This window comes from Fusarium verticillioides (assembly GCF_000149555.1).
Source record: "Fusarium verticillioides 7600 chromosome Unknown supercont3.27, whole genome shotgun sequence".
In the NCBI taxonomy this organism is placed as follows: domain Eukaryota; kingdom Fungi; phylum Ascomycota; class Sordariomycetes; order Hypocreales; family Nectriaceae; genus Fusarium; species Fusarium verticillioides.
The window spans coordinates 92,742-106,870 of NW_017387864.1; the positions used below are offsets into that span (position 1 = coordinate 92,742).

The following is a 14,129-nucleotide window of genomic DNA, read 5'->3' on the forward strand; positions in this document are numbered from 1 at the left end:
CTTTTCGTTTTTTTGCCTGGTTTAGGTTTGACTTTGGTCGATGAGACGTGAATTCGTGGCTCCTGTTGTGATGGCTTCCCTTTTGTTCCATAAATAATATGTAGCACATGAAACCAACTGCTGGCACAACTCGATACCAGAAACACAATTGTGATCTGACTGGTTAATCTTGACGAAACCGTTTCCTTGCCGTGCAATCTCGCCTCTAAGTCTGTCATGTCATACTCAGAGGCAGTGAGTGTATCGCGTGTTCGCTGTGCACCACAGTAAGGTAAAAGAAATGCTATAAGAAAGACACAAAAACTGCAACAACTCACACTGTTTTGGCCTTGCTGAGTTCCACTTCCTGTCACCTTGCATTCAATGCCTTCCCTTCTCCCTCACCTGCAGCTGCATCTGCATCTGCACTGCCACTCTGCTTGACCTGAACGCTAGGTTCACACTAACTAGTTACCGTGACCCAGAACAGGGACGAGGGAATCCCCAACAGGGTGCGGTGCTTTGGCCGTCAGCTTTTCGATTGGGCCGGATACCCTAGATACTATCGTGTTATTATACGCATTTTCCCAGTTTCTGTGGCCTGTGAAGTGTAAACTTGGGTCAACGTCTCGTATCATGAGCATAAAGATATCAACAATGCCATTTTTGGGGAAAACCTAACGAGTCGCTTTGGAGGTTAATCAAGATGGAGCACGAAGCAATGCAGTCTGTTAGCTGGTTAAGATTAGGTAGTTAATTGTTTGACGTTTAGAATAGGCCATGTACTAGGTTAACACAGCGGCCCTAAGATGTTCCCTTCCTTAGCCAGAACAATCAACAATCGATAGATAATCCGAAATTCATCATGAATCATCCAACTCAGCACACCAAGTATAGTAGTGTGCTATTTGATACACATTTACAAACTAGAATTCACTGCATAGGAACCACCTTCAGCTGCAGCAGTCCTCGTCGCCTTTCACAATTATGGAGGTGACATCAATATCATAGTACTACGAATCAACATGATGCATCTGTTGCTCTCAGCCTGGTTTCGACAGCCAACAGTGAGTATCGCTATACTTGCTCCAGAGAAGATCAAGCTGACGATACAGTAAAAGTCATGTTATTCTCTCCAGATAGGCTCATCCCGGCTCTTTACCAGAAATCACGGCTGGCTCCAGTCTGTGGGTCCAAGACCAGTCTTCAAACCATCGTCTCAGCACAGCAGCTGAGGATCGCAGAACTCTACGCTGACCAGAATGTCGTGGTATCAGCAAAACCCGGATCAGGCAAAATCGCCACCATAGAAGCAATCGCGGCTGCACATCCCGATAAGAGAATTGGAAGCATTCTCTTCTCAAAGAGACTTCAGAGTGAAACCTCTCATCGTCTCAGAAAATACCACAACAGCGATGTATACACTTTCCATGGCATTGCGGGTCTCCTCCTTGGACAAGTGGTTCCGAGCGATGAAGCACTTATCAAGCTCTTGGAGAATATCGACAAGTGCGGCAAGCTTCCACGATGGGCCTCAAAACCTTTCGACATCATTGTGCTAGACGAGCTTTAGGACTGCAACCCAGAAACCTTCTGGCTAGTCGAGTGCTTTGCCCGGGCCAACAACCTCAGGAAAGGAGGCCAGCCCGCCCGCATCGTCGTCCTCGGCGACGAGCGTCAATCGATATACCGCTTTCGTGGTGCTGACCTCGCTATCTGACTCTGGCCCCTGAGGTGCTGGGTCCAATCAGCCCCTATCCCTTTGCAAAAGTTCATTTAAGCAACAGTTTCAGGCTGTCCTCATCGGCTGTCCAGTTCATCAACCGTGTCTTCCTTGGTGGAGAGCAGTACATCTCCAGTTCGAAGCGTGGCCCAAAGCCCATTGTCCTGAGATGCAACATTTGGGACAGTCTGGCAGTGGCGGGAGCGATCTCCCCCCTGATCAAACGTTACAAGCCTGAGAACTGCGTGATAATAGCACGCTCTATCCGTACGAAAGGACCGTTGCAAGACCTCACAAATGCGTTGGCCCAGGTCTATGGTTTGCCGATAAATGTACCTCCTGATGAGGAAACACCTCTCGACGACATCGTGATCAACGGAAAATTGTGTATCTCTACGATACATCAGTTCAAGGGCCGAGAGCGTAAGCTTGTTGTTCTTCTTGGCATCGATGCCTCCTATTTCCAGTTCTTCGGCCGCGACTTGCCAGATGACAGCTGACCCAACGAAATTTTTGTGGCTTTAACGCGCTCTCTGCAGCAACTCGTATTAGTCCATAACGGTGAGAGTAAGATGATGCCGTGCGTATCCCTCGATTCTCTGTACGACACCGCCAAGATAGTCAACTTGACAAAGAGACGAACAAAAATTCCACACCCTGATCTATCCGGACGCCTCATAGAGCTAGGCCTTACGCTTCCAAAATCTTGTGGAGCCCGTGAAATAACGCGGTATGTCCAGGGCGATGCTCTTGATAAACTTGTCGAGCGCCATCTTCGTGTAGACAGGCTAGCGCCTCCCCTCCCTCGCCATGAACACATCAACATAAGAAATGTGGTACTCTCAGATCCGAAAAGGGGGTTCTATGAGTCTGTTAGCGACATCAACGGCCTTGTTATTGCAGCAGCCCTGGAGCTAGAAACAGTGGGAACATCAAGGTCACTGGGGCAATCAAGTGGAGGAGAGGTTGATGAAACTTTGCTAAAATGCCCCGAGAAGCTTGTTGCTTGGCTTTGCCGGAAAGCTTGCGAATATGAAGCGAGTCTCTCGGGGTATCTGCCGCGTGTGATTCAGATGAAAGACCACAAGTATGACTGGATCAAGCCCGGGGACCTCATCCTTGCTCGGCGTCGACTTGATAGTGAGCTAGTGGATTCTGCTCAAGGGCTGAATTTTGAAGTTGAGATGCAGCAGCAATTCTATATCGATGGCCAAGAAACTCAACTCTGTGGTCGAGCAGATATTGTACACAATACCGCTACCAAGAGCAAAGACGACATGGATAATGTAATAATATGGGAGATCAAGTTCGTCTCAAGCCTTTCCAACGAATATGTCATCCATACTTGCGTTTATGCCTATTTGTTAGGCTCAGAGTCTGGAAAGTGACCACGCATCATCTTATACAATGTGCGAGATGGGGACAAGCGCGAGATCATACCACGTCATGGAATAGAAGGGCTGAGACAACTGATCACAAGTGTCCTTAGACTTCGGTATACTTCGAAAGGAGAGATGACATATGAAGAATCCATCAAACGGTGTAACAGTACAACGCGGAAGGTGATGAATCTCAAGTGATAGGTCATAGTGAAAGTTAATCATAAGACTCTGGAAGAGTATGAGACTCGCCGAGATACTTCACAACACAGAGATCTATTCATTCTAGAACAGATAATTCACGATTCCTATTCAAGGGGCATAATTTGTGTATGTAGACTCATGTAGACCATATCTCAACCTTAGTTTCATGGAAACTGCAGAGGTCATGTGGCAGGGAGGCTTGCCAGACAGATGGTTGATAGTATGTGTGTTCGGCATGTCTTTCCCTACAGAATTGGGGCATCAAGAGCCTTCGTAAGTTCAAATCTTGCATGATTGTAAGATGTGAAATCTTGATGTTCCATTAAAGACCAATGGGACTTGCGTCCTGGGAACGACTATCAACGCCTTGATTCACATGTATATTGTATTAAGTAGCCTGTCACTTCCAGGCTCTTATTTTGGCTGTATTTTAACGTCTGAGTTTGGTATAGGTAAGGACGGAGAGTCAGACAGCACTGAGCATAGATTCATGCAATCGAACACATTGACAGAACCAAGGTGTCAACCTTAGAAGCAGGCCACTGACACCATGGTTTACATTGGAGTGAGTTTTATGAGTATTTCTCTATTCTTCATCACATCATATTTAAACATCCAAATACTTCTCGCACAACTACATATCCCATATTCAAGTTCAAACGCTTCAATGAACAAAGGCACAGTAGTCAGTGCTCAACCAAATCTAAGACACAAGAATATGCTGAAAAGTGGCCAGTCCCATATCCGTTACGCCATTCTCGTATGCAATAAACGCCTTTCCTCTTAATAACCCAAGCCATGCTGGTGAACTGGGCATCTTCCGGGGTGTTTACGGAACCAAGACGAGATGCAGTGCTTATGAAATCTGCACAAGCACTCCAAACGTGCCATTTGATCACCGACAGTGAATTCTTCGAGACAAATCGTGCACTCGGCATCATCGATGCAATCCTTCTCCGTCGCGGAATAACAATACATGCCCGTTAACCGGGGTACAGCTGGTGCTCCGCCATCCTCACTAGCGCCTAACGTTCCATACGCGCTGTGAGTCTGGATACACTTCGTGATATGTGACTGACGAAGTTCCTCAGCGTTCGGCAAGCTCTGGGACGGCAGCTCGCGATGACAAACAGGACATTCATCCTCCTCGGCAATCTGTGGCGTAGGCGGAAGTGCCCGCTGCCTCGTCGATGATTCTCCTAGTGAGCTATAGCGATCTGGATATGAAGATGCCGAAGTAGCCTGGCCACTTGCTTGGACTCGATCAAATCGCGACTGTATCGCTCCACTACGTCTTCTATAGGTAGGAGCAGGAGAAGAGCCAGAGGATACCGAGCCCTAGTGATACGTCAGTTTATGCAAAGATTCAACGAGAGAAGGCGGATGTACCATTGTGACACTCCTCGTCCTGAGAGAGAGATATCTGTACGGATCGCCACCGGTGCCGGGCGCGAAAACTGCACCATGTCGGTTAGACGGTCGCGGTGTTCCATAGGCATTACCGATACTGCTTCGTGACCTCTGGTGAGAAGTTCGTGGTGAAAGAGTTGCTTGTGGACTCGGGCTTTGCGGGGGCGCTGTATTCGGATCTGGTACGCAAGGATTGCAAAGCCGTACCCGTTCACCTCCCGACATGTCGTTCACATCAAAATAGCCAGCTCCTAGTCCGTCAACAAGCAGTGATTGATGGATCGCTGCCTCGGAGCCAGGTTGCCGTACAATATATTGGTGAGGGATGATGATCCTGTGCGGTGAACAGGCGTTGCAAACAACTCTTCCACATTTCCTGATCTGATGAGCATATGCAATCAAATGTTGCCTAGAAATATCTCGACCTACCTGCAGTGATGTTTGCGGATGAAGAAACTAAACTGCGTGTGGCAGATAGGGCAATATGTGACCTCATTATCCGGCTGCCATCTTGGGCGTTGCTGATCTGAAGATATCGACTGGCGAGCAGAGCGCGGAAGCGGTGGAAGTGCCTCTTCCAAAGGTCTTAGAGATGGTAATGGTGCATCCATTCTTTCTCTGGATGGAGTTGTGTGCGCTCGTTGAGCCACTTGTGAGTTTGGCGCGATCATGCGTTGGCTGGACCTCGCTCTCTGATCCGGGTTGCTAGTGACAACACTCTGAGGATCAGGTTGATCGAACCGCGTATTATATGGTGTGCCTGTCGAAGATTGGCCAGATCCCTGGGTAACCATGGGGGGCAAAGTAGCTTGGTTTGATGGAGGGTCGCTCGTGATATAGGCAGCATCTCTGTCGACGTTCGCATGGTCCGAGTCTGGGGTTGGGGCATTATCCCTGGTGATCCCAACCTGTGCAAGCTCCTGGTTTGAGAAGCGAATGGTTTGTGCTCCAGACTGATCTCGCTCGATATCAGTACGAGAGTGATGCGAGCTGTGGGTGGATTCTTGGTCTCCTGAACCACTCTCCGATAGACTCCGCTCGATGGTGTGGGATGGACAGTCGAAGTATCGCGAGCATTCTTGGTGATGGAAACGAGGATTCCGCCAAGGGCATATTGAATCTCGTGCGTTATCTTGGTGCTGATATGAGTTTGGATCGTTCTGGTCGATTTCGCGTTGGCCATCATCGCTATACAACGAATGTGAGCTCGGAGAACTACTCGACACAATAGCACTGTAGTCTCTGGCAGCCTCCGAGGCGAACTGGCCTGAAGCACCCGAAGGGCTGGCCATGACAGCTCATTAAGACTCGGTTGTTAACGAGGGGGCGATTGGAAATGTGTAGCCCTCGTCTAATACAACATGGGTTGATGCTATCGGTCGAGGGGATGGGTCCCGAGCTTTGTTTATGGGAGTGTGTAGGTAAAAGAAGAAATTCTGAGTTCGAGTGCGGCGTTTGTCGGCGGTAGTATTCCTTGAACCTATATCGGATGCGATTAGAAAACGGTTGGTTTAAGGCTAACTCGCATGATGCATGATAGATACTAATAGGTAGCTCGGTGATAGGGAGGATAGGTAGTAGTAAGTCGGTGCTGAGTCAGGTCTGGGAGATGCAGCGAGTTGTTAAACGTACTTTTGAGGCGACCAAAAGATGATGCCAGGATGATGTAGAGTCGCAGTGAATACAAGCAACCTTTTAGAAGTGATTCGAATCGAGTCGTGCCGAATTATTTGTTGATTGGAGTAAGTTATTAGAAAGTTTAGTTGGTCCAAAAGGGCTGGCCTTGGGCTTCCACGGGTCCGCTAGGAATGGGCTTGCGGCAGGCCCGTCTCATCTGAGGGGCTGCCCGCTCCGAAGAAGTGGAGATGGGGGTCCTAAGCATTCGCCCACGCGATCACCCTTGCATCACCTATCAAACTACCTAGGTACCCAGACGGGACCTCTAACCTAGCCTTATTTGCTCCTTGGTTCAACGTGCGGCCTTGAGAGATCCCTTAGCTGAGGTATTCAAGTTGGTAGGTAGGTACTCCGTACTATCTCAGCTTAGGTACTACCTACGTTGGACCACTAACTTAGGTAAGGTATCCTGTCTGCCTATATACTTCACATCTCGTACAGACAAATCAGCTTTATACCATCTTTCGAACTTACTTGACTACCTAGGTAGGGAGGTAGGTAGGTAATTATCATTATTTGGACTTTTCGGAGGTTAGATAACGCTAGATCTATAAGCATTTCTCTCTCATTCTCACACCGCAGCTCACTTGACCACTCACGCGCTAACTTGAAATGTATCAGGTGGACACTTTGTTTATTACCTGGCAGTCTGGGCAGATCTGGACCCTTATCGCCGACTGTTAATCAATATCATCTTATTAGCCCAGCATTGGTTAGTGGCCTCGACTCGAAAGGTACCCCTTCACTATTTAACTGTATATATCTTCACTTCTTCTATCAGAGCTGAGACCAAATTCACCGAGTCAAATGTATTTCAGGCGGATGGTCTCAGCTCATCACCCAAGCTCCCCAGATCTTCCTCTAGTTTAACTCCTTTCACTGTCAGCTGCTTGCTCTCCTGAAGAACAAACACCATTCGAGCCCATTTCTCCTCATCTGTGTTGACCCATTGGTGCTTTGTGCCACGTTGGACTGCCACATCCCCTCGCTTCATCGCACGATTCTCCCCCGAGTCGAGCACCAGCTCCATCTCACCCTCAATTACGACTCCGTAGTCTATACTCAGTGTTCTATGCATGGCTGATCTACCGGGAGGGAAGTCAACAATCCGGAGCACCGAACCTCCAGGGACACTAAGCCCTGGAGAGTTGCTAATGTAGTTCCCATATGTCTCTATTCTGTATTGTCTTCGAGATCAACCGGAAGCCCTTGAGTGAAGTAACCGAGGTAGAAGACGTGTGTCGAGAGGATAGTCTCGGGTAACTCATCGTTGAGCGGTGTGTCAAATATCGCTTTTCCGTCGTCATTATGCTTGGTGATGAACCGTTTTGGTATAGGCAAGGTATCATCTGCCGCAACAGAAAAATACGAGGATAAAAATGCGAAAAATGAGAAAAGTGATTTGGTCACTTGACGTGTCATTGTGATATAAAGTTCAAAGATTGTTCTTGGGTTGAGCTCGAGGATGAAGTGAGGATATCTCGTTTCTATATACCTCGGGATAGCTCATTCCAGGGCCAATCTTCATCCAAAGCTCTGTCTTCACCATGCATCACACATGGACCTCCTTCTTGTGCAAACTATTCGTTGATGAATCAATATGACGTTCTTGTGCTCCCTGAATCATCTGACCCAGCTTGGTCGAACACATCGCAAAAGCAAGTCCTGGTATTCAAGTAGCACAGAGCCTGGTATACCTCTTGTCGTCACGTCCTCTGAACATTATTCGGGTCCCGTGTGAATATCGCATTTGTTTCGGGGTGCTCATATGGGTACCAAGTACTCTCACTGGATATGAAAGTACCTGGACAAGATTTGGAGGATAGGTTCAGAGAAGGCTTGATGTTACGGAATTCTCTTATTGTATTGATACATCAGCATCGAAATACAATTCAAGGCAGCTCGATAACGCAAAAATGATGTTATTCGTGCCACCGGGTCGATCTATTTTCTCAATTGCCTTTAGGCACCACCCAGACTGTTGGTAAATTACGTAGCAATGCTTGACAGGTTGACAAGGACACAAGATGCTGTTCTTCTCAATCCCACTGCAATACTCTAGTCAAACCTATGTAAATCTTAGGTACGACATTATAGTTGCGTGTGTCCTTGATGGTTGCTTGGTGGTTGCTATTGCAGAGTTATACCCCTGAGGTGGATAACCGCCCCAAACAATCTGTCTATTTGTGACTTCTATGTTCTTAATGCGGCGTGAATACCCTTTTTGACGAGAGATATCCCAATGTGAGTCAGTCAAGATCAGATATGTAAGAATTAAAGCGATAATTGCGTCCAAGATTGGAGCATCATGATGGGGGAATGGTTTTCAGCCCCTTTTTGAGCACTCATCTGAAAATGATGGCAAAGGAGAAAAGACCTATCCGAATGTATTATCTTGGCAACTGAAGCAGATGAATAACCATCAGCTATGCCGTGTAACCCTGAGACCCGGTTGTCGGTTAGTCGGTGAGAGTGAAGCCCACTGGAGTGGTTGCGGCCCAACATGAAGAATCTTCGTGTATGTATCCAGTTGATCATCAGCTCAAGTTAACGCAATGGGGATCAATAAAGATGCACTTCATCCTTGAGGCCTTCCAAGGAATCGTGACAGCTTTCTAAAGACTGCTAGTATTCGGGGCCTTGACTATTACGGATGAGAGATGCTGATAAACATCGTGTCCTGTGGCTTGCTGTATTGAGTCAGTGGCCAACAAGATAGAAATTGAGCGGTAAATTTCGAAATTCCTGTCTTGTTTACAGCTAGAAGTGAAAGATAAAGTTAGTGTTTTGCTCCCTTGCTCATCAAACCCTTTTGAACATAGCTAAACAAGCCCGCAAACTTAACCCAGTTAGACTTATTCTCATGCATGAGCTTCTCAAAAGTTGTAGGATCGTCCGTTGAGAAATTCCATACTCGGTTGATTGGGGCAAATCTCTTACGAATAAACCCCCATTGCGAATCGAAAGCTCACCACAGAAGCGACGACTATGCGATATGATTTGCATCTCGATAACAGCGCCGTGATCGGAGCTCTCTCAGTGAATCTACGATGACATTGCGGTTAGTGCAGAATTTTGACGACGTGTGTCTCAGCCGATGCTTTGGTGTGATGTCAAACTTGCAACAGAACAAATGACTACTTGTAGCTGGTGGTCGGTCGAATAAAGGGGGCTGGTGTTGAGCAAACAGGCCAATGAAAGCAAGGTCAAACAACGACTTGATATGTTTTTATTTTTTTTTTATTTTTTTACCAGTATCACCTCTAAAATAGTCGAATGCAAGCATCATGAGACCTCTTTTCTCAAGCAGGAGAGCGGCATACGCCGCTACTACGTGCATTACGTGGACAGATAAATGAGGCATTCGCGTCTCATTGGGGTCGATCTATTTTACACCAATAGAACTTGGGCGGTTGACGCCATCACACGTTGACGGGCTTGTGTGTATGCAGGTCCAGGACAGGATGAGAAGGCTCATGATAGTAGAAGCGGTCTTGGCACGGCTGAGTCGGCTTCAGGTGAATAGTTAGCGTTGGTGTTTCAGACCATGGCGAATCTCTTTTCAACCTCGCGATCAGATAAGGGCCTGTGTCTGACTGTCTAGCGCAGGATTAGACAGAGAGGAAGACGTACGCAGCTAGAACAAGACGTAATAGTTTCACGATGGCTCCCTTGAATATGGAGCAGAGTACGTATGCTCTCAACTTCTTGGCCAGTTGCGGACTATCCCCTCCCCATACCAGACCCTGGCCAGTCGACATATGCTGACGACGACATCGGACGTAGCCCAAGTTTTGATATAACTACTAGCAGGCCATGATAGCGTTTTAGAGCTTTGACTTATCTGACGCGGTACTGTAGGCTGTTTGACCCGGAGTTTGGCCAGAAAAGGGACTAGACCTCTCAGCTTAGATCCTGCAGGCCCAATCATATCATGAGGGCATTCCCCATCAGAACCGTACATTTTACCTTTGACTTTTAGCAATTAATGGATGGGTCCATGACAACTTAAAGAAGAAGAAAAACAAGTCGGGTCGCTTCTCGGTCTTGGTCTAGGCTCCATGTCACTGATCCTTGCACTTTGCACCTTTCTTTAAAAGCTTTTTACACTCTTTAAATCCCACGGCCAATCATTTGTTTCCTGCTTCAAGTTCCTGCTAATTTATTATCCGTCACTAAACCCGTCACATTAATTCCGCTTCCAGCCCTACAGCATTGATTGCTACTGTACCTATCAACTACCTACTACCTACCACCCGCATCCATATCTCAATCTCTCACATTGTTGTACACTGTTTTCGTTCTCTTCACTTTCTCTTCTTCTTCTTCTTTTCCTCCTCCTTGGGTGGGGTTACTCTCTTTCGTTATAATATCTCCTCTTCAATGTCAAATTAAGCACCGTTGCAGGCTGAGTGAAGCCTGCTTGCTACCTACGTACCTACTACCCAAGGTATCCGTTCAAACGAGTTGCGCAATGGCTGGCCCTTCGCCCTCGTCCTCGAATCTTTCCCAGAACATTGATTCTTCACGTTCAGATTCAGCCTCAGTCTACCCTGCATCTCAATCATATCCTCCCCCTCCTGTACTGGTGCCGTCCTCAGGAGATTCAGCTGGTGGCGCTTCTTCACTAGCGAAGCCAGAGAAAGGGCTTGCACTTTACGCCTGTGGTCACTGTGGACGACGTTACTCGAGGCCGGAGCATCTTCAGCGCCATGTTCAGACTCATACTTTGGGCCGCAGATTTGCCTGTTCGATTTGTGGAAAGACATTTGCGCGTGCTGATCTCAAGAAGCGCCATGAGACCAACCATGAGAACGACGACACCAAGAAACGCAGGCGTACAACTTCTCTCAACACCGGTAGGGTTACCCATGCCTGCAAGGCTTGTGCCACCGCAAGGGTCAAGTGTCAGGAGGAGAAGCCCTGTCAACGATGCGTTCGTCGCGGCCTGACCTGCGTCTCGTCAGAGGCAAGCTCGTCTGCAGCCATGAACCTAGTTCACTTGTCTGCCAGTGCTCGTGCCAAAACACCTGTTGATGATGAACACGACAGTAGCAACGCTTCCGCGGAATACGCCCCCACCAGCTTTCCTAACCCGACTTCTTACCCTACCGATCAGCCATCGCTGTATAGTCAGAATACTCACTTCCATGCGCACTCTCGGTCAGCAACCCCAAACACCGGGGATCTACCACCCAGCTCAGAGGCTGGATCTTCCAGCCAAGCCGGGACAGACCAACTTCCCTTTTGTGACTTTCTTCGGGATGTCTTATACGAACAGCAGTACGACCAGTCAGCCAGGATCCCAGAAAATCAAGGTCTCGCAGTGCTGAACTTTTGTAATGATAGTAACGTGGAACTATCAGACATGGACTTCGGGTTGCTGGATCATTGGAACACAGACGGTATGGCTAGCTCGGCCCCAGTACAGCAAGAGACGTCCAAGAGTCCCGTCGACATGGACCATATGCGACAGAATCTTGTCACAGCCTGGGATGTGTCTCCATGGCGATGGGACCCAGTAGCAAATGACAACGCCTTCGGCGAACAGGGAAATCTGCCAGTTTCGAAAAGAGATGTGGCTGGTATACAGGCCCAGGCTTCGAAGGGGAGTTTTAGAAGGGTCGTTGACCAAAAGCTCGATTTCGCCGCTCGTGATGGCGTACTAGCACTAGTCTTGGGGGCCTGTCAACCTGACACGATGTCGAGCCGCATCTCAGGGTCCTTTCCTTCGGCAGATCTTTTGGACACCATGTTGCATGTATTTCTCAACTCGCATACCAACCAGGTCTCGAATTATATACATTTCCCTACCTTCAAGGTCAATGAGCAAGAGCCAGAATGGATTGCGGGAGCGGCAGCTGCTGGTGCTGTGTTGACCCCCGTACCGACTCTGCGAAAATTCGGGTATGCTCTGCAGGAGTCCATCCGTATGTATCACCAGTTCGAAAGTTCTTCTTGTCCCTAATCTCGAAATAGGAATTGTTATGCCCAGGCGTTTTGAAGAAAACAACAAAGAGATCCTCAACCTAGGCCTCATCCAGGCTATTGTTCTGGGTCAAGACACAGGTCTTTGGAGCGGCAATCGACGGAAGATGGAAATTGCAGAGTGCCACGTCAACATCCCCGTGACGATGATGCGATATCGTGGCAAGTTCCAGAGATCTTCATATCCGATGCTTTCAGTAACGCCGGCGGACGAGGGTGCAAATCTCGAGCAAAAGTGGCGGACATGGGTCGAGATGGAGAAGTGGAAACGGTAAGCATTTGCGAGATTCTTTTCTTTTATTGTCCCCTCTTCTCCTTTCTATCTATTATCCATGCTGACCACGCCAGTTTTGTGTTCCATCTTTTCCTTCGAGATAGCCAACAATCCATGACAGCTCTGACGAACCCCGTTATGTCATACGCTGAACTCACCCTCCCTTTACCTGCGTCCAAGGAATTGTGGTGCGCAAAGACAGCAAAGGATTGGAAGGACGCATACTTGAGACGAGAGGCTGGGCACATAAAACGAGCGCCGTCAGTTGGTGATCTATTCCGCGATCTGAACCTCCTCCCAGAGAATCGACATCGTTTGGATGTACAATTTTCAGCCGCAATCTATCTTCAGGCCTTTTGGCTCCTGATCCTAGAATATAGAAATCTTTGCTCGTCTTGCAGAACACGCTCTTATATCCAAGACACATATGAGGGCTCCAGTTCATTGCTAGCTGCACGACGCCACCAACTGCTCCAGGACCTGCAGACTTTGAAAACCACAACCACGAACTGGCCCGAGGTCACAGCCCAAGAACGCCTGTTGCTCAACCAGCTCATGATGGCCTTGCATATATCTATGGATGACTTGCAGCTCTTCGCAGGAAAAGAGGGAGATGAACAGGCACACCGGACATTTCCTGTGCTCCAGCAATGGGTCGAAAGTGTGGACTCGCGGGCAGCTATATGGCACGCCGGCCAAGTTCTTCGATTTGCCAAGCTCTTCCCTCCCGCTCAATTGAAAAACTTTTACGCCGTCGGTGTACATCATGCGGCACTGGCCTTGTGGACTTACGGTGTGATAACAAAAGCCGGGAGCCAGCAGGATATGTCTTCTCAGCATGAAAAAGTCTACATCGACGGCCCGGAAGCGATGAGCGTGCAGCAGTACATCACTATGGGACAAGGCGTGCCAGTCATTCGAGGACCGAACCAACGCAATGGGGCAACTGAGGCATCAGTTGAGAATCCAAAGACGACCATGGAGGCTGTTCATGATATACTCCTAGCCAACTTCGGTAGTGCGAATAAAATGGCTCCAGCAATTGTGGAAAACCTAAGCATTTTGATACGGCAACTGGGAAATGTTGCTTGGGTAGTGGGATTGGGCTAGGGAGCTTGGGATTGTCATGATATGATGTGTATAGTAGGATAAAAAGTTGTTGTGCATTCACAAACAAACAAACAAACAAGCGTGGACACAATATACGCAGTACCTTGTTCGGCGATGTCCATCTAGAGATGGTTGCCACAACTGACAAACTGTCTAAGGTAACTAGAACCGTAGCATGTAGAAACAGTATTCACTAATCAGAAACGCTCACGCTTCACTATGAAATACGATATAAAGCAACCTTACTAAGAGAGGTACTATCGCAGGAGGGGGGGGTTTTTAGACATAGTGTGTTAACTAATTCTATATAATAAGGGGGTATCTGCTATCTAATTAGGTTATGCTATAATATATATTAGTATTAATCCTAGGATAGCTATATATC

General features: G+C 47.9%; 5 protein-coding genes across 7 annotated transcripts; 3 read left to right on the forward strand and 2 right to left on the reverse strand.

Moving 5' to 3' along the window:
• Positions 1-1,102: 1,102 nt before the first annotated feature.
• Positions 1,103-2,202, forward strand: FVEG_17713 (hypothetical protein; the record flags this gene model as incomplete). The annotated part of the gene is made up of 2 exons (XM_018906944.1): positions 1,103-1,534; positions 1,795-2,202. 2 exons carry the CDS (start codon positions 1,103-1,105, stop codon positions 2,200-2,202), a joined length of 840 nt encoding a protein of 279 aa, XP_018762139.1.
• A 72-nt stretch (positions 2,203-2,274) lies between these two features.
• On the forward strand, positions 2,275-3,090 carry FVEG_14059 (hypothetical protein; the record flags this gene model as incomplete). The annotated part of the gene is made up of 1 exon (XM_018903393.1): positions 2,275-3,090. One exon carries the CDS (start codon positions 2,275-2,277, stop codon positions 3,088-3,090), a length of 816 nt encoding a protein of 271 aa, XP_018762140.1.
• A 756-nt stretch (positions 3,091-3,846) lies between these two features.
• Positions 3,847-6,438, reverse strand: FVEG_14060 (hypothetical protein). 3 transcript variants are annotated; one of them, XM_018903395.1, is made up of 4 exons: positions 6,328-6,438; positions 5,125-6,175; positions 4,675-5,071; positions 3,847-4,623 (listed from the first exon to the last, which is right to left on the reverse strand). In XM_018903395.1, the coding sequence occupies exons 2-4, from the start codon at positions 5,985-5,987 to the stop codon at positions 4,069-4,071; spliced, it is 1,815 nt and encodes a 604-aa protein (XP_018762142.1). In that variant the 5' UTR covers positions 5,988-6,175; positions 6,328-6,438; the 3' UTR covers positions 3,847-4,068. The 3 variants fall into 3 exon arrangements, with proteins under 3 accessions (XP_018762142.1, XP_018762143.1, XP_018762141.1); XM_018903396.1 differs by lacking the exon at positions 6,328-6,438 and adding an exon at positions 6,240-6,256 and having other exon boundaries at positions 3,849-4,623; XM_018903394.1 differs by having other exon boundaries at positions 3,849-4,623; positions 5,125-6,438.
• A 652-nt stretch (positions 6,439-7,090) lies between these two features.
• FVEG_14061 (hypothetical protein) lies at positions 7,091-7,794 on the reverse strand (the record flags this gene model as incomplete). Its single annotated transcript, XM_018903397.1, has 2 exons — positions 7,091-7,512; positions 7,788-7,794. The coding sequence occupies 2 exons, from the start codon at positions 7,792-7,794 to the stop codon at positions 7,187-7,189; spliced, it is 333 nt and encodes a 110-aa protein (XP_018762144.1). The 3' UTR covers positions 7,091-7,186.
• A 2,434-nt stretch (positions 7,795-10,228) lies between these two features.
• On the forward strand, positions 10,229-13,865 carry FVEG_14062 (hypothetical protein). The gene is made up of 3 exons (XM_018903398.1): positions 10,229-12,302; positions 12,352-12,631; positions 12,709-13,865. The coding sequence occupies exons 1-3, from the start codon at positions 10,847-10,849 to the stop codon at positions 13,742-13,744; spliced, it is 2,772 nt and encodes a 923-aa protein (XP_018762145.1). The 5' UTR covers positions 10,229-10,846; the 3' UTR covers positions 13,745-13,865.
• The last annotated feature ends 264 nt before the right edge of the window (positions 13,866-14,129 follow it).